General features: G+C 41.1%; 1 protein-coding gene across 12 annotated transcripts in view; it reads left to right on the top strand.

Moving 5' to 3' along the window:
* Positions 1–19,078, top strand: part of TMEM68 (transmembrane protein 68) — a 204,579-nt gene extending 185,501 nt beyond the window's left edge. For 5 of the 12 annotated variants that reach the window (XM_056521950.1, XM_056521951.1, XM_056521952.1 and 2 more), the window contains 7 exons: positions 137–255; positions 4,426–4,807; positions 7,630–7,797; positions 10,297–10,490; positions 12,551–12,611; positions 14,171–14,310; positions 18,663–19,078. In XM_056521950.1, the coding sequence (XP_056377925.1) occupies positions 4,483–4,807; positions 7,630–7,797; positions 10,297–10,490; positions 12,551–12,611; positions 14,171–14,310; positions 18,663–18,767 (993 nt within the window). In that variant the 5' untranslated portion in view covers positions 137–255; positions 4,426–4,482 and the 3' untranslated portion in view covers positions 18,768–19,078. Of the gene's footprint in view, positions 1–136; positions 256–4,425; positions 4,808–7,629; positions 7,798–10,296; positions 10,491–12,550; positions 12,612–14,170; positions 14,311–17,619; positions 17,699–18,662 lie in introns of all 12 variants that reach the window. The other 7 variants (XM_056521959.1, XM_056521958.1, XM_056521960.1 and 4 more) reach the window with 4 other exon arrangements.
* The last annotated feature ends 1,527 nt before the right edge of the window (positions 19,079–20,605 follow it).

The raw sequence follows: 20,605 nt of genomic DNA, 5'->3' as shown, positions 1-20,605 counted from the left end.
ATTTAAAAAAAAAAAAAGGTTTTCACCGGAGTACCCCTTTAAAAATTGAAGCGGTTGAGTATAAGTGTACTATAGTCAGGCCCTCAGCCACCAAAGCATATGCTGGAATTTTTATGTATCTTATGTTTCTTTTAAGGTTGGATATGCCGTTTCCTGGTTTGTGGTGTTCATGCCATTCTGAGAATATATAACTGGTAGCTGCAGAGATTCACTGGATATTATCTGGTGCTTGCTGAATGGCGTATTGTTCATTTGGTGAGTATGTTGGTGGATACAATTTGGGGTACAAATAAAAACACTCCTTATTGAGTATATGCATTCTAAATAAAGGGCAGAAATATAATACAAAACTATCAAATAAATATTTCACTAAGTATGACGGGTATATTTGAGTGTTTTTATTCAAATGTGTATGTCAGTCCAAAATAGTTTAGGCCAAGTTCACATTGCCATTTTGCTCTGTCCTGCTCTGGTTCCCTTGTCTTTATTTAAAGGGGTTCTCCAGCATAAGGTGATTTTAGTACGTACCTGGCAGACAGTAGTGGACATGCTGAGGAAGGATCTGCTCTTGTCTTGGGCTAAATGGCTATGTTGTGAGATTACCATAATACTGTGGCTAGCTGTTTGTAAACTGGTATTTCCTGTTTTCTTGTTTGCCTACAAATCCCATGATTCCATTTTCCTCCCTCCCACACATCAGCCACCCCACCCATTGAAACATAAATGAGCTGCAGACCTGTGGTCTTCAATCAGGTTGCCTACAGCTGTTGCATTAGTTGCAGATTGCTCTCTCCACCCATTGAAGCAGACAGGCTCCCTGTCATCAGCTGACTAGTGAGTCAGGTCTGGACCGCATTGCAAGCTGGGAAAAATCCGAGACAGCTGTCATTTTGTATGCTGGTAAAAATAAATATTGGGATGAAAATCACATAAGAATTGTGAAAAAACCGTCACACACAGGTACAGACATTATATTATGAACTACACTAACTTTACAGTCCCTGTAGAATAGTCAAATAACAAAACATTCCTGGAATACCCCTTTAATTTTTTATTGCTGCATCAAATGGACTCAAAACACGTCAGAGCACAACTAATACCATCATGTCCTGACTGATTCTATTGACTTGAATGGGGTCCGTCAGGGATCTGATATTTTACTGGAGTTGAATGGAAAAAATTAGGACATGCAGTATTTTTTTCTCTGCTTAAATCCTACATTTCCCTAGACCAGTGGTCTTCAACCTGCGGACCTCCAGATGTTGCAAAACTGCAACTCCCAGCATGCCCGGACAGCCAACGGCTGTCCGGGCATGCTGGGAGTTGTAGTTTTGCAACATCTGGAGGTCCGCAGGTTGAAGATCACTGCCCTAGACAGAAAAATAATTATAGGGGTTAGAATAGGGTGATTTTAGGCATACTTATTTTAGGCACGTACTGACCTACAGAATAAAGATAACATGTCATTTTTACTGTAAAGTGCACTGCGTAGAAACAAAACCCTTTTAAAAGCTGCTAAATTGTTGTTTTTGTTTCTTCTATTTCTCCCCCACAAATATTTTTTTCTGTTTTTTGCTGTAAATTTTGGTGTAAAATTAAAAGGTGTCATTACAAAGTACTATTGGTTCCACATAGAACAAGCCCACATATGGCCCTGTAGATGGAAAATTCAGTCAAGGCTTTAAAGAGGCAAGGAGGAAAAAAGCTAAAAAGTTAATTGGCAGCTTCATGAAGGGGTTAATATCCCTTAGGCTAGGTTTCCACACAGGTTTTTATCTGGTGTTTTTTGGAATACTGCCACTGCAGTTTATGAGCCAAAACCAGAAGTTTATTCAAAAGGAATGGGAAATATAAAGGAAGGACTTACACTTCTTCTCCCTTATGGATCCACTTCTGACTTTGGCCCATAAACTGCAGTGGCAGTTTTCAAAAAAATGCTCAAAAAGAACCTGTGTGGAAACTTAGCCTTAGGGTTCACAGGCGCTGATTTTTTAGCGGGTTTTCCGCTGCGTATTTGAAAGTGGGCGGGCTCTTCTCGGCTGTCCGCAGCAGATTTTCCGCGGCGGAATTTATGCTGCGGAAAATCCACCACAGTCCCTACTGACTTCAATGGGGCTTGCGGCGGATTTTCCGCAGTGTACATTCCGCCGTGGAAAATCGGCTGCGGACAGCCGAGAAGAGCCCGCCCACTTTCAAATACGCAGCGGAAAACCCGCTAAAAAATCTGTGTGTGTGAACATACCCTAAAAGAGTATCTGTCACCTAAACTGACCCCTGTAAATTAGCCTCAGGCACATTTTAGGAGATTTATCAAAACCTGTCCAGAGGAAAAGTTGACCTGTTGGCCATATTAACCAATCAGATCGCTTCTTTCATTTTCCAGAGGCCTTTTCAAAAATGAAAGAAGCGATCTGATTGGTTGCTATGTACAACTCAGCAAATTTTCCTTTGGACGGGTTTTGATAAACATTCCCCATTCTCCTTACTGTGTTATTTCCTTACACACTTTTGTTTTGCTTTTTGTGGCCAAAAATATGGTAAAATAGAATTTTGTGACCAGTGTCCTGGAGGCGGGTCTAGAGCTGTGCCGAGCCAACACTCCTCACTTCCAAACATTACTAGCTGGCAGCCCTGTGTGTGCAGCCTGCCGTGCGCCAGAAACCACAGTGCTGGCACTTTACAATAATCTAAATGTATAAATTCTCTTTTTTAACAAATGCTGATCAATTTCATCCACATTCATATGGGGGCAGCAGTCTGCTCTTCTAAAAGGAGCCTAAGGCTGCGTTCACACGGCCGTCTGGACCCGTCCCGTTCTTCTTCCTTCAAAAATAAAAACTAACTTAAAAAAAAAACCGGACAATAACTGATGCAAATGGATGTTATCTGTCTGGATCTGTTATTGTTCAGTTAATAAACCAAAACAAATATTTATTTTTTTTTTTAGTTCTGAGCATGCTCAGAAGTAAAAACGGATCAAAAAACTGATTGAAAAAACGGATGCAAACCGATGACATTAAAGGCTCATCCGTTTTCCATAGATTTTAATGTTAAATTTACTGTATCCGTTTTTTTCTTCTGTTTTTTTGGCGAGAGAAAAAATACTACATGCACCATCTTTTCTCCCATAAAAAAAACGGAAATGAGTGCAGATGGGTGCAAACGGAAGTAAAAGGATTGTAAAAAAAAAATCCCATTGACATCAATGGGATTATTTTACAACCGTTTGTAATCCGTTTACGAGCAGCAACAGCAGAACCTAAACGGGGAAAAAAAAAACTGGGACAGACGGCCGTGTCCACAGATGTATATTTTGCTGCAGTTTTTCCACAGCTGATTTTGCTTCCCATTAAAGGGGTTATCCAGCATAAGGTGATTTTAGTATGTACCTGGCAGACAGTAATGGACATGCTTAGGAAGGATCTGCGCTTGTCTTGGGGCTAAATGGCTATGTTGTGAGATTACCATAACACTGTGGCTAGCTTTTTGTGAATTTGTATTTCCTGTTTGACTTTTCTTTTTTTGACTACAAGTCCCACAATTCTATTTTCCTCCTTCCCACACATCAGCCACCCCACGCATTGAAACTTAAATGAGCTGCAGACCTGTGGTTTTCAATTAGGGTGCCTCCAGCTGTTGCATTAGTTTCAGATTGATCCGTCCACCCACTGAAGCAGACAGGCTCCCTGTCATCAGCTGACTAGTGAGTCAGGTCTCGGCCGCATTGCAAGCTGGGAAAAATCAGAGACAACAGTCATTTTGTATACTGGTAAAAATAAATAGTGAGGTGAAAATCACAGAAGAATTGTGAAAAAACCGTCACACACAGGTACAGACACTATATTATAAACTACACTAACTTTACAGCCCCTGTAGCACAGTCAAATAAACAAATTCCCGGCATACCCCTTTAATTTCAATGGGTAGCACAATCCACTGCACAAAATCTGCACCTGGGAACATACCCTCATTAGGCTTTATAGTCTAGGCTTTGTACAACCTCTAAGTTGGGCACAATAGACTTCTATGAGACCTCGGCATTGGTAAGTCCGCTCACTATGGATTCTTTTTTACTGTCTATTTTGGCACAAATCTGAAACAAGATGCATGACATGTGGATTTAGCTGTGGATTCACCACGGATTTCACCCATCATACGCTGGGGGGAAATCTGCAGGGAAAATCCATAACAGAAATTATTATGTTGTGAATGTTAAAATTGTCAGCACATTTATTTCTGCACAGTGTGGCTTAACTTTTGCTACATGGGAGTACTGTGACCTCTTCATACTTGGGATCAGTGGGGGGTCCCAGAGGTTGGGTAGTTGTGGTCATCACTGACAAGCGAACAGTGACATTGGATAAAGTATTTAAGGATAACTACGTTAAGTGTTTGGCCCTAATTTATTATTGGCTTTTCTTATAGGATGGAGAACCGAAGCCGTTGACCTTGCCTGTCTGTGCCTTAGATTCATCAATAAAGATGCAAGCTCAGAACGGGTCATGTGACATAGGCCCAACACTCTCCTCTCTAACCTGCCTCATGGAAATCCTTCTGGACTGGCTAGAGTTGGACAATTTGGAGGATTATCTAAATTACCTAGACTATCTCATGTGGGTCTTCACACCACTAATAATAGTTTTCATTCTGCCCTTCATTATTGTCCTTTTTCTCTACCTGTCCATCCTTTTCCTTCTCGTGTACAAGCGCAAAAACGAACTGAAAGAAGCATATTCCAACAGTATATGGGATGGCGCCCGGAAAACATTGGCATCACTTTGGGATGGGCATGCTACAATATGGCATGGTAAAAATTAAATGCTTGTTAGCAGTAATGACAACAGTAGTAGATGCTAAAACCTGGATTACTGTAACATATTTGTTGGCTAAATGCTATGAACCAAGCAATGTAATCTCTGGGACAGCATCATTGTATAACAATTTATTGAATAGTTATTGGCCTGGACTACACTTATAGGCACATGTTATACCTGATTAGATCTTCACAGGGTTTCCAAATATTAAAGGGGTACTCCGGTGGAAAACTTTTTTTTTTTTTTTTACATGAACTGATGCCAGAAAGTTAAACATATTTGTAAATTACTTCTATTAAAAATTCTTTACCCTTCCAGTACTTTTTAGCAGCTGTATGCTACAGCGCAAATTTTTTTTTAATTTCTTTTTTGTCTTTTCCACAGTGCTCTCTGCTGACACTTCTGTCCGTGTTAGGAACTGTCCAGAGCAGCATAGGTTTGCTAGGGGGATTTTCTCCTGCTCTGGACAGTTCCTGTTACAGGCATTAGGTGTCAGCAGAGAGCACTGTGGATAAGACAAAAAAGAAAAGAATTTCCTCTGTAGCCTACAGCTGCTAAAAAGTACTGGAAGGGTAAAGATTTTCTGGCACCAGTTGATTTAAAATAATTTTTTTCCACCAGAGTACCCATTTAATAATCAACCATCAGTATCAGATTAATGGTCCCCAATAACCCCACCGATCATCTTATTGAAGGGGATGTCATGCACACAACATTTTTTACTACACACAGCTTGTATTGGCTATGCTTGATACTGCAGCTCTGTCCAATATATTTGAATAGGACTGGGCAGTAGTGAGCTGTAATACCAGGCACAGGCCCTACAACATATACTGAGCTGTGCCTGGTAAACAATAGGACGCACTGCCGCCCCTTCACGCAGATGTCTGGTGGCAGGGCCAGGAGTTGGACATGCGGGCTTATGCTTTGATGCAGGGATGTTGCCATGCAGCCAGGTATCCACGGGTACAAGGTAAACAGGATTCCACAGTGGAGCAACTTAGAGTCATTGACTGTTCCATTGTAGAATCCAGTTCCAGAATATATAATTGGAAATCTTTTGGAAAATAATGTATTTTTACTTGTATATATCAATAGCTCCTCCAGCAGTGATAAAACAATGTATAATTCAACAATATATTTTGAATAATGGATTATTATTTCCTGTATATTAAAAATTTAGATATGTTCTGTATATTAAAGAGGTACTCCGGCCATAGACATCTTATCTCCTATCCAAAGGATAGGGGATAAGATGTCTAATCGCAGGGTCCCACCGCAGGGGACCCCCGCGATCTCTGCTGCGGCACCCCAGACATCCGGTGCACGGAGCGAACTTCGCTCGGTGCCGGATGACTGGCGATGCAGGGCGGAGACTCGTGACATCATGGCCATGCCCCCTCAATGCAAGTCTTTGGGAGAGGGCGTGACGTCCGTCATGCCCCCTCCCATAGGCTTGCATTAAGGGGACTTGGCCGCTACATCAAGAGCGGGGCATGATCGTGACATCATGAGCCTCCAGCGCTGCACCCGGCGCTTTAAACAAATGTTGGGTGCAGCAGGGAGATCACGGGGGTCCCCAGCAGTGGCACCCCCGCGATCAGACATCTTAGCGATCAGACATCCCAAGCTTTTACTTATATTTATCCACCTATACCATTTATCACTTACCTATGTCTGTAGAACCAGGGACCCCTATCTCTTCTCACTAGGAGACTCTCTTTCTATACCTACCACAGAGTTAGTTGTATAGAATGGCAGCACACATGCTCGGCCAGCACTCCATGTAATTCTACCTTACTGTGGCCTCCTGGGGAGCAGGGAAGGGCTCCTCTATTCTGATAATTTTAGGGTGCTTCACACTGATCTACCACAGGATGGGGATTCAGTGTTATTGGTGAGAAAACCTCTTTGTAATCCTCTTCCAACCGATTAAACTAGCTTGGAAGCTGATATATTAGTAAGGTGTCATCCTTGTGATTTGTGTTTCCCCATTAGTTTTATTGCTTTACATTTGGAAGGTCTCCCAACATTTAGCTTGCGTATATCAAGCCAACCATTTACATCGTCAAACTTGTTACTATTTCAAATAAACTTTTGACTGTTGTCTAAACATGTTAAAAGTTTTGATCGCACCATGTCCCAAGACCCTCTGCAATTGTGCGTTATAGCTGCCTGAAGTGCACATTGGCGTGCACTTCACTCCCCGACTGTCAATCAGATTTGACTCTTTTACAATTTTCATTCAAAAGGAATAAGAAGTATAAAGGAGTATATTTCAGTATAGAGCTGTGGGAATGAGGAGTCCATACATATTATTCAACCAGCTGATCTCCTATCACAGGATAGGTAATAAGGGTCTAAATGTTGGGGGTCTGACCACTTGGACCCCATGATCATGAGAATGCTCCATTTATGTGGAGTATGTGCACGGCTGTTTCATTAAAAGTTTATGGGACTACGAAAGACAGCTGGGTGCTGGGTGAAGCACATATACTCAAACCCTCAGTTTAAAGGCACTTGGGACCTTCATTCCTAGGACGCTGTGGTTGGACCCCCACCAGTCAGATGCCGATCACCTATCCTGTGGATAAGTGATAAACTGTAATTATGGTAAAACTCTTTTAACTTATACCCATAAGGGTCCGTTTCATCACTGCTGTTCTAGTGCCTGCTGTGCAGGGATAGGCCTTAGTGTAGTAAGAGGATTCATGTTTCTATAAATACCAGATTTGTGTGAATGGCTTTCTTTCTTTTTTGCTTTAAATAATAGAACTTACATGAGGCCTGTATTTTATTCTCTTTATTTATATAGGTTATGAAATTCATGGCTTGGAGAAAATTCCGGAGAATGGGCCTGCACTAATTGTGTACTATCACGGAGCGCTTCCCATAGACTATTATTATTTTGTAGCAAAGGTCATTCTCCTGAAAGGAAGGACTTGTCACACAGTGGGGGACCACTTTGTTTTCAAAATACCAGGTAAGTAATGGTGCTATGGTATTTGAAAGCGATCATTGGGGTATGTCACTATTATATCTAGAGCCAGTCATGAAAACCTACAATTTATTAGACATTAGTGTGGCATTCTGTCCCTGTCTTACTAAAACTACTTTAAAAGCAAGAATGAGAATTTTGCATGGTGAATCATTGTTGCTTTTTAGTGGAGGTCAGCGGTGACATATATACCTCTTTCTAATGCTTTCTTTACTGATCTAACTGCTTAAATGTGTGGCTGGCTGACAGTGATTTTTAGGTGTCACAATCCCAGGGATCAGCCAGTGAACAAGCCTTTACTGGCCTGTCAGCTGATCGCTGGGTCTTTTACACAGAACAATAATTACCCTGTGTAAAAGATCCTTTAAAGGAAAACTGTCACCAAGTTCACCCACACTAAACCCAATACACTGGCTTATAGTGTGGGTGAACAGAAATCCAATGAGGGGTCACTTACTTTTCTTCCTCCAATTGCCACTGAGTTCTGCGCCAGTAAAATTCAGTTGTTTGGCCCCTGCATCGCGCTTCAAGGCGGGGCCCCTGCCGGCTGTCTGCCTCTAAAACTCCTAAGCTCGCCCCCTTAATTAGCATAAGAATTGCCTTCAACTCCACGTCCTAGTGACGTGGAGTCTCATGCCCTGTGAGCGCAGCGCTCTGTCTGCAGAGCGCATGCGCCTAAACCTTTCACCCTCTCGCTGAATCCTCGCTATTCCCGGGACTGGTGCATGTGCAGTAACAATGGCCAGAGCATGGGTGCAACAGGGTGGGTGAGTATGAGTTACTTCATTTTCTAACCTGTCCCCGTCCATAACTAAAAAAACAATGTGAGGTAGCAGGCGTTTCCTACCTCTTGAGACTTTAAGGTAGGTGGTTCAATAGTTATTGTCCAGGCTCCCAGCTGTAATAATTTGTATTTAAACCCGAGTAGGAAAAGAAGCTAGCTACATCCTCTTCAATATCATTGAGGATAATACCTACAGTGGAGAAAAAAAATTATTTTATCCACTGCTGATTTTGTAAGTTTACCCACAGACAAAGAAGTGATCAGTCTATCATTTTAATAGTTGGTTTATTTGAACAGAAAGACAGAATAACAGCAACAAAAAACTGAAAAAAAACATTTCAAATAAGTTATGAATTAATTTGCATTTTACTAAGACACCTGTTCACAGAAAAAAAATTAAACAATCCCATTCCTAACTCTCCACTATGGCCGAGACCAAAGAGCTGTCCAAGGCTGTCAGGGATTTAGACCTACACAAGGCTGGAATTGGCTACAAGACCACCGCCAAGCAGCTTGGTGAGAAGTTCACAACAGTTTGTGCAATTATTCAGAAATGGAAGAATAACAAAATAAATGTCAATCTCCCTTGGTCAGGGGCTTTACCCCCCCCCCTGTGGAGTTTCGATGATCATGAGAAATCAGCAAGATCTTGTCAATGATGTCACAGCAGTTGGGACCATAGCCATTAAAGGGGTTATCCACCATAAGGTGATTTTAGTACGTACCTGGCAGACAGTAATGGACATGCTTAGGAAGGATCTGTGCTTGTCTTGGGGCTAAATGGCTATGTTGTGAGATTACCATAACACTGTGGCTAGCTTTTTGTGAACTAGTATTTCCTGTTTGACTTTTCTTTTTTTTGACTACAAATCCCACAATTCCATCTTCCTCCCACACATCAGCCACCCAACCCATTGAAACATAAATGAGCTGCATCCATTCAAATCAGTGTGGTTTTCAATCAGGGTGCCTACAGCTTTTGCAGATTGATCTCTCTCCCACCAAGCGATCCCTCCACCCATTGAAGCAGACAGGCTCCCTGTCATCAGCTGACTAGTGAGTCAGGTCTCTGCGCCATTGCAAGCTGGGGAAAATCTGAGACAACAGTCATTTTGTATGCTGGTAAAAATAAATATTGGAGTGAAAATCACAGAAGAATTGTGAGAAAAACGTCACACACGGGTACAGACACTATATTATGAACAGCCCCTGTAGAATAGTCAAATTAAAAAAATTACCTTTTAAGAAAACAAATGGTAACACACTACGCTATGAAGGACTGAAATCCTGCAGTGCCCATAAGGTCCCCTGCTCAAGAAAGCACATGTACAGACTCGTCTGATGTATACCAATAAATATCTGAATCATTCAGATGAGTAGAATGCAAATCAATTCAATTCATAAAGAGAATACTTATTCTCTCAATGTTCAAATGAACCTACCATTAAAATTTTAGACTGATCATTTCATCAGGGGATCTAATAATGTTATTCCTTCACTGTAGTGATTTTATAATAACATGAAAAATAATATATCAGTCTTTGTGACTTATCCCTAATAAAGATATAGACAATTATTTGTTGATAGCAGATCATGTTTCACATTATTGATTTATAATTAATAAATTATTGATATATGCAGTATTATATCTCAGCTAGGAGTTTTATCAATCATATAATGTAATAATATTTCTATAACAGGCTTCAAACCATTACTTGAAGTGTTTAGTGTAATCCATGGACCAAAGGAAGAGTGTGTGAAAGCTCTGAAGAATGGCCACCTCTTGGGTATCTCTCCTGGAGGAGTGCGGGAAGCCCTGTTTAGTGATGAAACCTATATTATCATGTGGGGGAATCGCACAGGTTTTGCACAAGTGGCAATCGATGCTCAAGTGGTAATGTTGGCTAATACTTGTGTTAGCAAAAAGACTAAACAATTTGCAAGCTGCGCCAAATTTTTCTGAACAACAGCATCCAGTTTTTCCTTTAATCTGTCAGATCTTCTGAAATGTCTAGGAATAGTTGTATATAACAATGTTAGAACATTTTTTTCTACATATTCTTCCTGAAAAGGTAGAAATATCAATAGGATGTGTCTTTACATGGTTGAAGATGGTCAGCAATAATTTGGCACTGTCGGCATGAGTAGAGACACACCCAATTGAGTAGAATGGTAACATCAAGTTGTCAATTTGTTCATACATTTTCAAGTGGGGAAGAAGGGAAGGGCACACAAAAATCTGCATCAATTCATGTTTGGATAAGTTGAAATGTTACAAATCTGCAATAGTAGGCTTTGCTGCACATTACTGCAATGTTTTCTTAGCAAAATCTGCAACACTGTAGACCTTGGCTTCTCCTTTTACCGTAAATGTATAGTGCTTCATCATGTTACTTCGTGCACAGCTTTGTATATTTAGGGCACGGCTATGAAGCGAGCACAGGAACTGCAGTTGCTTCATAGCAAGTAAGTTTTGGATGCTATCCGTTCCGATCATGGCATCTATAGGGAAAATGTCAGATGTGGTGGGTTCGGGGACTTATCGGACCCCCACAGTACGATAGCGGGGATCCAATGAGTACAAATAGCGGTCGGTGGTCTCTTACACTCTTCCATGAAGCAGGATCTCCAATTTTCTTGTGCATTCTGCCTAAGTATGCTGCACAAAAAGATATGTACTGTTATTGCATACATTTTTACATTCATTTTACACCTCACATAGCACTGAACAGTACATTTCAAGCCAATTATTGCATATAAAGTCCTTACAAAGTGTAAAGTGTAAGTGGGACTTAAAATTTTAAGATAAATGTAATTTTTTTTAATAATATACATAAAATCCCCCCCCCCCCCCCTAACAAGGGGGTAAGTGTAAGAAATGCTAAACCCCATCATTGCAGATTTTTTTGTCATATCTTGTCAGAAAAAAATGAATAAAAACAAAAAAAAAATCCCATCAAAACAAAAGTGGTAGTAACAAAATAAAAATATTACAATGCAAAAAATAAGCCTTATTTCAGCCCTGTCTACAGAAAAATTAAGTTTATAGTTGTCAGAAGGGCTCTGATTGTCCCATCCTGAAAAAAAAAAACCTTTAAGGGGTAAATCAACAAGAAAAAATGTGCAACAAATGTATTGCATTTCCCACTCAAAAATTGTCACACTGCAGATTTTATGTTTGTACCCTATTTTTTTTCCCAGATATTGTGCACATTTTTTTTTCTAAAAGAAAGTAGAGATGTCCAGGGCGGGTAATGTGCAAAAAATCTTTGTCTTTATTATTTATAAGCCAGCACTACAGGAAGAAAAATGATGCGTTTTAAGTGCCAATCTGCACCCTTAATCATACATAAAATCAAATGTGAAACAGTACACATATATAGGGAAACGTAGGGTCAGCCCACTCCAGGCCAACAGGATTAGGGCGGACCTCACGTTTAACCCCCTTTATTTATGTGAGGGATTAAACGTGAGGTGCGCCCTAATCCTGTTGGCCTGGAGTGGGCTGACCCTACGTTTCCCTATATATGTGTACTGTTTCACGTTTGATTTTATGTATGATTAAGGGTGCAGACTGGCACTTAAAATGCGTCATTTTTCTTCCTGTAGTGCTGGCTTTTAAATAATAAAGATGAAGATTTTTTGCACATTACCCGCGCTGGACATCTAGCATGGTCCTGGCTGCGGGCATGATACACTGTGAAATGGAAGCGTGCTGTTGCTTCATCTCGTGCCTTTTTTTTTTCTGTAGCATATTTTCTGCAGTTTTAAATCTCAGCCACTTTGCATCTTCTTTAAATGCTGCAGATTTTCCAAGCAGAAAATCTACAGCTAACAGATATGTGTACCCTTACATAATTCCTTATTGTAAGATATTTGTGTGAATTTAGCTGTAGTTGGAGAAAATGTATTTTATCTTTCTTCTTTTTTTCTTATTTTTTTTTCCCCCTTTAGTCCATTATTCCAATGTTTACACAAAATGTCCGGGAAGGATTCCGATCTCTTGGTTGTTTACGTAAGATCTCTCTCTTTGCATAAGTATTTTGCATAACCTTAGTTTATCTTTATGTAGTCCAGCGTATTGTCATGTAAACTGGAAATGTTACCAGTAATAAAGTCCTCCATTTAGCTTGATGTGCATAGTCACAACACTACTCTTGAAACCTTGGATTCATTGCAATATCAGCGCTCTCTCATGTAGCAAGCAAAGCAGTTTTACGACCAACACTAGGTACTAGAATTATGTTGTAAAGTTGCAGAATTTCTTAAACAATGTATAATCTTTATTGAGTACATATAGCTTCATTTTAGCAGCTCAATGTTGCTCACCGCATTGCAGCAGTAAATCTAAATAATTTTTCTCTAAATAAGTAATAGTTCCTGTTTTTGTTGTAAAAATAAGTCTGTAACTTAAAGGGGTACTCTGCCCCTAGACATCTTAGCCCCTATCCAAAGGATAGGGGATAAGATGTCAGATCGTGGGGGTCCCCAGAGGTCTCCAGGGGACCCCCGGGATCTCGGCTGCAGCACCCACCCACCCCAACGGCTTCCGGCAATGCTGGAGGCTTCGGATCTCGACCACACGAGCGGAAGAGCGTGACGTCACGACTCCGCCCCCGTGTGATGTCACGCCCCGCTCCTCAATGCAAGTCTGTGGGAGGGGGCGTGACTGCGGCAGAGCGTGATGTCACGGCTCCGCCCCGTGTGACGTCACGCCCGCTCCTCAATGCAAGTCTATGGGAGGGGGCGTGGCTGCGGAAGAGCATGACGTCACAACTCCGCCCCCGTGTGACGTCACGCCCAGCCCCTCAATGCAAGTCTATGGGAGGGGGCGTGACTGCGGAAGAGCGTGACTTCACAACTCCGCCCCCGTGTGATGTCACGCCCCGCCCCTCAATGCAAGTCTATGGGAGGGGGCGTGACTGCCGTCACGCCCCCTCCCATAGACGTGCATTGAGGGGTGGGGCGTGACGTCACACGGGGGCGGGGTCATGATGTCACACTCTTCCACTCGCGTGCTTGGGATCCGAAGCCTCCAGCGTTGCCGGAAGCCGTTGAGGTGGGTGCTGCAGCCGAGATCCCGGGGGTCCCCAGCAGCGGGACCCCCGTGATCTGACATCTTATCCCCTTTGGATAGGGGATAAGATGTCTAGGGGCGGAGTACCCCTTTAAAGGGGGTTTCCTGGGAGCAAAACATTGATAATTTGGAATAGGCCATTGCTGTTTGATCAGCAGGTGTCAGGTCCCCAGGACCAGTGCAGATTGACTGCGTTGAACTGACACAGAGTGAATGAAGCCATAACCCCTTGAGCCAAATGCTCAGAAATGAACACTGATGATCTATTGAAGTAAATAGACTGCACAGAGGGCAATAGAAACCTTTGCATCACGCCATAATTTTTTTACAGTTGGAAAGCCCCTTTAAGGGTATATTCACATGTGGTGGATTTGATGTTGATGTTAATTGGGAAAGTCTGCTGTGTATCTGCCACTTGTGAACATACCCTAAAGGACTATTTCTCATTGATTGACCTGTTGTAAAACATAGATGTTAATTTCTCTTTCCTTTCACAGGGATATTTAGGTGGCTGTATGAGAAGTATAAGATACCACTAGTTCCTGTGTACGGTGGATTCCCAGTAAAATTTCGCACATACCTCGGTGATCCCATCCAGTATGACCCAAATATCACAGCAGACGAACTAGCAGAAAAGGTAAGGATACGGCCCAGATTTATCAAACTATATGAGAGATTTCCCCACAAGAACCAATCACAGCTCAGCTTTCACATTACCAGAGCTCGTTAGCTGAGCTGTGATTGGTTGCTGTAGGAAAATCACTACATTTTTTCTCTCACATAGTTTGATATATCTGGGCCATGGTTTTAAGAATTTTGGCACATCTTAGAAGACCTAGTTGATTTACAGTACCGTTATTAAAGGAATTATCCAGGAAAAAACTTTTTTTTTTTATATATCTACTGGCTCCAGAAAGTTAAACAGATTTGTAAATTACTTTTAATAAAAAATCTTAATCCTTTCAGTACTTATGAGCTTCTGAAGTTAAGGTTGTCCTTTTCTGTCTAAGTGCTCTCTGATGACACGTGTCTTGGGAACCGCCCAGTTTAGAAGCAAATCCCCATAGCAAACCTCTTCTAAACTGGGCAGTTCCCGAGACACGTGTCATCAGAGAGCACTTAGACAGAAAAGAACAACCTTAACTACAGAAGCTCATAAGTACTGAAAGGATTAATATTTTTTAATAGAAGTAATTTACAAATCTGTTTAACTTTTTGGAACCAGTTGATATATATAAAAAAAAAGTTTTTTCCTGGATAACCCCTTTTAAAGGAGTACTCTAGTGCAGAGTATTCCTGCTCCATCCTGCCCAGGCTGCAAAATAAATGAAAATGAACCATCACTCACCTCCCGGGGTTCCCGCGGAGCGCAACTACAGCCAAACATTGTGCTTTCTTTTGGGGGGGGGAAGAAGAGTAAGCCACAACCAGACAGCTTTGGCACCAGCTTATCCCTCCCAGATAAAAAGGGTCTTCTGTGAAAATCCAACATGCTCGACCCTCCTCTCCACCTTCATTATCTGACAACAGAGAGTAGGAGGCCACCATTAACCTTAGAAAGTTGTCCAGATGAGCTGAAGGCGGTATGGGCACTTTAATACAGTAACCACAGAGAACTATTTTCTGTTTGCACATTGCAAGACCCTGGAGAAATCAATAGCCCACTGGACACAGGGTATCAGACAACTAAACCTCTTAACGACAATGGACGTAAATGTATGTCATTGTGACGTGGTACTTAACGCACCATGACGTGCATTTACGTGCCGCCATGATTGCGAGCACAGGAGCGGCAGGTCCCGGACATCCGCGATCGCAGTGTGGTACTTTGAATGGATGATCGGATCGCCCGAAGCGCTGCCGCCGGGATCCGATCATCCAGCATGGCAGCCGGAGGTCCCCTCACCTGTCTCCGGCTGTATCCCAGGGTCTTCTGCTCTGGTCTGAGATCGAGCAGACCAGAGCAGAAAATGACCGATAATACTGATCATTGCTATGTCCTATACATAGCACTGCACAGTATTAAAGGAGTACTCTAGTGCAGAGTATTCCTGCTCCGTCCTGCCCAGGCTGCAAAATAAATGAAAATGAACCATCACTCACCTCTCTGGGTTCCCGCGGAGCGCCACTACAGCTGATCGGTCCTCCGGTCCATCCTCTTCATACTTCTGGGTGTAACGAAGCGTCACATGGCGCTCAGCCTATCGCCGGCCGAGGCAGAACATCACGGCGGACGGTGATAGGCTGAAAAACACCTTTGACCCTGGGAAACCCAGGTTCACTGATACCCTTATTAAATCCCACCCCTAAAACTTAACTTTTATTTGTATTCAGATTAGAATTAAATAATAAGTGTATATTAAATGATGAGTGTATTCACTTAAAATCACGGGTTGGTGTGCTTAATAATAGTATTTGGATTATATACAGTTAGCCACTGTGTATGTATCAAGTATCCCAGGTGGGCTGCAGTATCACCGTAGATAGCACACCAACTCCCGCTAGTTAAAATGCTGTAAATGCCCCCTCTACATGTTTCACTACATCCGTAGCGTCTTCAGGAGGGAAAATGGCTGAGCGCCATGTGACGCTTTGTTACACCCAGAAGTATGAACGACATGGACCAGAGGACCTATCAGCTGTAGTGGCGCTCCGCGGGAACCCAGGGAGGTGAGTGATGGTTCATTTTCATTTATTTTGCAGCCAGGGCAGGACGGAGCAGGAGTACTCCTTTAACAATCAAATAATTGCTATGAATAGTCCCCTATGGGGACATAAAAAGTGTAAAAAAATAAATAAATAAAATGTATACACATATTTCGTATCGCCGCATGCGTAAAAGTCTGAACTATTAAAATATATTGTTAATTATCCCGTACGGTGAACGGCGTAAATGTAAAAAAATAAAAAAAAATCCAAAATTGCTGCTGTGGATGGAAATATAAGAGAGTTATGATTTTTAAAAGGCGAGGAGGAAAAAACGAAAATGCTAAAATAAAATTGGTCTGGTCCTTAAGGCCAAAATGGTCCTGGTCCTTAAGGGGTTAAAATCTCTTAAAGGGGTACCCCGCTGGAAAAAATGTTTTTTAAATCAACTTGTGCCAGAAAGTTAAACATATTTGTAAATTACTTCTATTTAAAAATCTTTATTCATCCAGTACTTATTAGCCACTGTATACTACAGAGGAAGTTCTTTTATTTTTGAATTTCCTTTTTGCCTGACCTCAGTGCTCTCTGCTGACACCTCTGTTCATTTTATGAACTGTCCAGAGTAGGAGCAAATCCCCATAGCAAACCTCTCTTTCTCTGGACAGTTCCTAACATGTACAGAGGTGTCAGCAGAGAGCACTGTGGTCAGACAGAAAGGAAATTCAAAAAAACTGTTCAACTTCCTGGCACCAGTTGATTTGAAAGAAAATGTTTTCCAGCGGAATACCCCTTTAAAATCCCAATCCCAGTCTCATGGATAGCTACATGAATGAAAGGAGTTTTCCTGTTTTTTTTTTTCTATTTATGTCCTATCCTTAGGATAAGTTATCAATATGTAAACAGTGGGGTTCCATCTTTCAGCACCCCCACCTAAGAGCTGGTTGATGGGCTGCACTGCTCATGTTAGCGCAGCATCCTTCCTATTAGGCACACACCTTCAGTGACCGGGTCTTCATGCTAGACTTGGTCAGATGCTGCTGGGTGCTCAGTGTTCCAGCCCTGTGGTCAGGGTGGGGATGGCAGACTCTGGGCCCCCTTTATGCTCTTTTAAGCTTGCAGCTCACACAATGGTCAGTACAATGGCTGCCTGGGGCTCTGACTCCTCATGCTGCTCATGCTATCAATATTTAATCCTGTTAATGAATAATTGAATCCTGTTGAAAGGGAAAACAGAGATCAATTATTAGATGCCCTGTGTAAGTGCCCTATTAATCAAATGCTATTATTCTGTATTTAGACAGGAAAATATTCTTGGATGAAACCTAACTAATCTCCAGTGCCTGCAAATCTAGGTTCTTCAGCTACAATATCAGTTTGTATGAGTCTTAGTATGAGCAGCATTCATGTTTCTTTCTTAATGGGGATTTAGTTGCCTGACTTTTTACAGATATTCTCACATTGCTGTGATGGAAATTAGCTCTTTAACCACCAGATAGGCTGGAGCTTGTACTCAGAAGTCATTCTTAAAGGGGTACTCCTGTGGAAAACCTTTTTTTATTTTTTTAAATCATCTGGTGCCAGAAAGTTAAACAGATTTGTAAATTACTTCTATTAAAAAATCTTAATCCTTCCTGTACTTATCAGCTGCTATATGCTTCAGAGAAAGTAATATTTCTTTCTGGAATTCTATTCAGCCTTACTGCTGACACCTCTGTCCATGTCAGGAACTGCCCAGAGTACTAGCAAATCCCCATAGAAAATCTATCCTGCTGGACAGTTCCTGATACGGACAGAGGTGTCAGCAGAGAACACCGTGGTCAGACTGAAAAGAACTCTACAAAGAAAGGAAATATACAAATTCCTCTCATATACAGCAGCTGATAAGTACTGGAAGGATTAAGATTTTTAATTAGAAGTAATTTACAAATCTGTTTAACTTCGTGGTACCAGTTAATTAAAAAAAAATTGGTTTTCCAGCGGGGTACCCCTTTAACAAGCATTTCAGATTACCCTGCAGAGACAGCCAATACTGATATTCAGTGCATTTCTAGTAATGCCATCCTGGTCTGTTTACCTAACACTACAGTAAATAGACTTGAAAAGTTTTCTCAAAGGAAAAATCAGATTGCTTTTTTTTTATTATTATTATTATTATTATTATAATTTTTTTTTATTTTTTTTTTTATAAAGGGCCTTTGAATAGTGAGGGTTTGTTGCCATGGGCTATTTAACTTTTTCTTTTACAGCTTTTGACAAATGCCCCTCTATGTATTATTATCAACACAAAGTTGGTCAAACATTATTTATCCAAATGGCTGTGTCATTTATTTTTTCTTACAGGCAAAATGTGCAATTCAGTCATTGATAGACAGACACCAGAGAATTCCTGGAAACATTTTCCGAGCCCTATTGGAGAGATTTCACTGGAGACGTAAAGAAGAATAAAGTGCGGTTGCGTACCTGATCATACATTTGGTTTCTTCTTTGTTGTACAATTGTGTAAATAGTATAGGGTTTGATAAATCATGTTATTGATGTGTAACTGTGCAATATGTACATTTCTGAAGGCTTCATACAAAGTTCTGATTTCAGCTCTGATCAATAGAGTATAAGCACTTACTGTAAATTGTGCCAGTGTCTTGTAAAGCCAAAAGTCAGGTAAAGGCTACAATGCAACACTTTGGCTATTGCATTCAGTTTTCTCTTTTAGGCAGAGTTCACCAACAAATAGAACACCAGTCACTTAATCCAAAATTGCAAAAAGCTTTATTAATTACAATAATATAAAATTACACATATGCATAAAAACCTGAGAGATTAGGACTGAGAATAAACAGATACAGATGAAAAGCAGTACTAGAGATGGACGTACACGTACGTGTACGTCCATCTCTAGTACTGCTTTTCATCTGTATCTGTTTATTCTCAATGCTAATCTCTCAGGTTTTTATGCATATGTGTAATTTTATATTATTGTAATTAATAAAGCTTTTTGCAATTTTGGAATAAGTGACTGATGTTCTATTTGTTGGTGTTTATATGACCCAGTGACGGCTTAAACCTCGGACGTTCAACTTATTTTTCTCAGGATTGCTGCCAGTCCTGAAGACATCCACATATAGCAAACAAACTGATTTTACCCTATATAACCTGTTGCCAACTGTTCTATTGGGTAAAATCTGATTGAACACATTGGGGGAGATTTATCAAAGTTGTCTGTTTCCTGCATCAATATAGACAAACCTACAGAGGGTTAGGCCGGTCTGTTGTGCGCTTTATTATCAAAGGGCACACGGGATCTATGGTTTAGACTGTATTTAAACCTGTTCCAGCATGGTCTGACATTTCAGCGTACTTTCGGCCAATATGACTTTTCGACGAAAAGTCGCTTTTGATAAATTCAGCACCAATGCATTTTTCTGTCTAAAATAGACTAGAACGCATCATGTTCTAAAAATCCTCTAAAGTAAAAGTCGCACATATTTAGACTGCGACATTCTGTGCGACAAATTTAGACAGGAAAAAACAGTCTAAATCCATTGATAAATCTCCCCCAATGTATACAGTTTTTTTTTTGGCAGGACTCAAGAGGACGACAACCTTTGGTATATGTCCGCTTACTAGTTGGCCAGTTTTCCAATGTATACCATGAGTGTAAAGCAAGCTTCAGATGTGAACCTAGCCTTTCCGTGGCACTGGTAGCCCTGCTGTGCTATCTTAACATCAAGAGAAATCATCTTCATTCCTGGTTGTCTTCCCCACAAGGTTGTGTATGGGTGCAGCAACCTACTAGTCCCCAGGTCTGTCCTGTTTTTTTCTAATACCACTGTAAAATCATTGAGATTATGCAGTGTGCCATACATTGCACAAATTGTGGCCACTTTTTATACAGCATATCTAAAGGTCATGGGGCAAGAAACTACCTCTTTTGTAGACAATTGCAAACTGCAAATATGCTTTGTGTCTCATACAAAGATGAATTCATGGCACAGTAATGATGTTGGAAGTGACTGCCGTGAGGACAGAGACTACCATTAATTTCAGTAGAGAATGACTGCATTTGCTAGGCCATCTCTATTAACTAGGGAACAGGTTGGTTGGCGTGCCCTCAATGGCCTCCCCACTATTATCAATAGAACTGGCAGCTCATAGGTCTGCTGTCGAAAATCAATTTTAAAGGGTTTCTTCACCTGATAGGGGGATGGGAGAACATATGGGGCTGCTGTTTAGTTTCTTATTCTTTCTTGTCAGAACAAGTCATACTTTAAATGAGAACTGTCAGA

This window comes from Hyla sarda, chromosome 5 (genome assembly GCF_029499605.1).
Source record: "Hyla sarda isolate aHylSar1 chromosome 5, aHylSar1.hap1, whole genome shotgun sequence".
Lineage (NCBI taxonomy): Eukaryota > Metazoa > Chordata > Amphibia > Anura > Hylidae > Hyla > Hyla sarda.
Note: the sequence above shows the minus strand (reverse complement) of the source record. Positions and strands in the feature narration are given on the sequence as shown.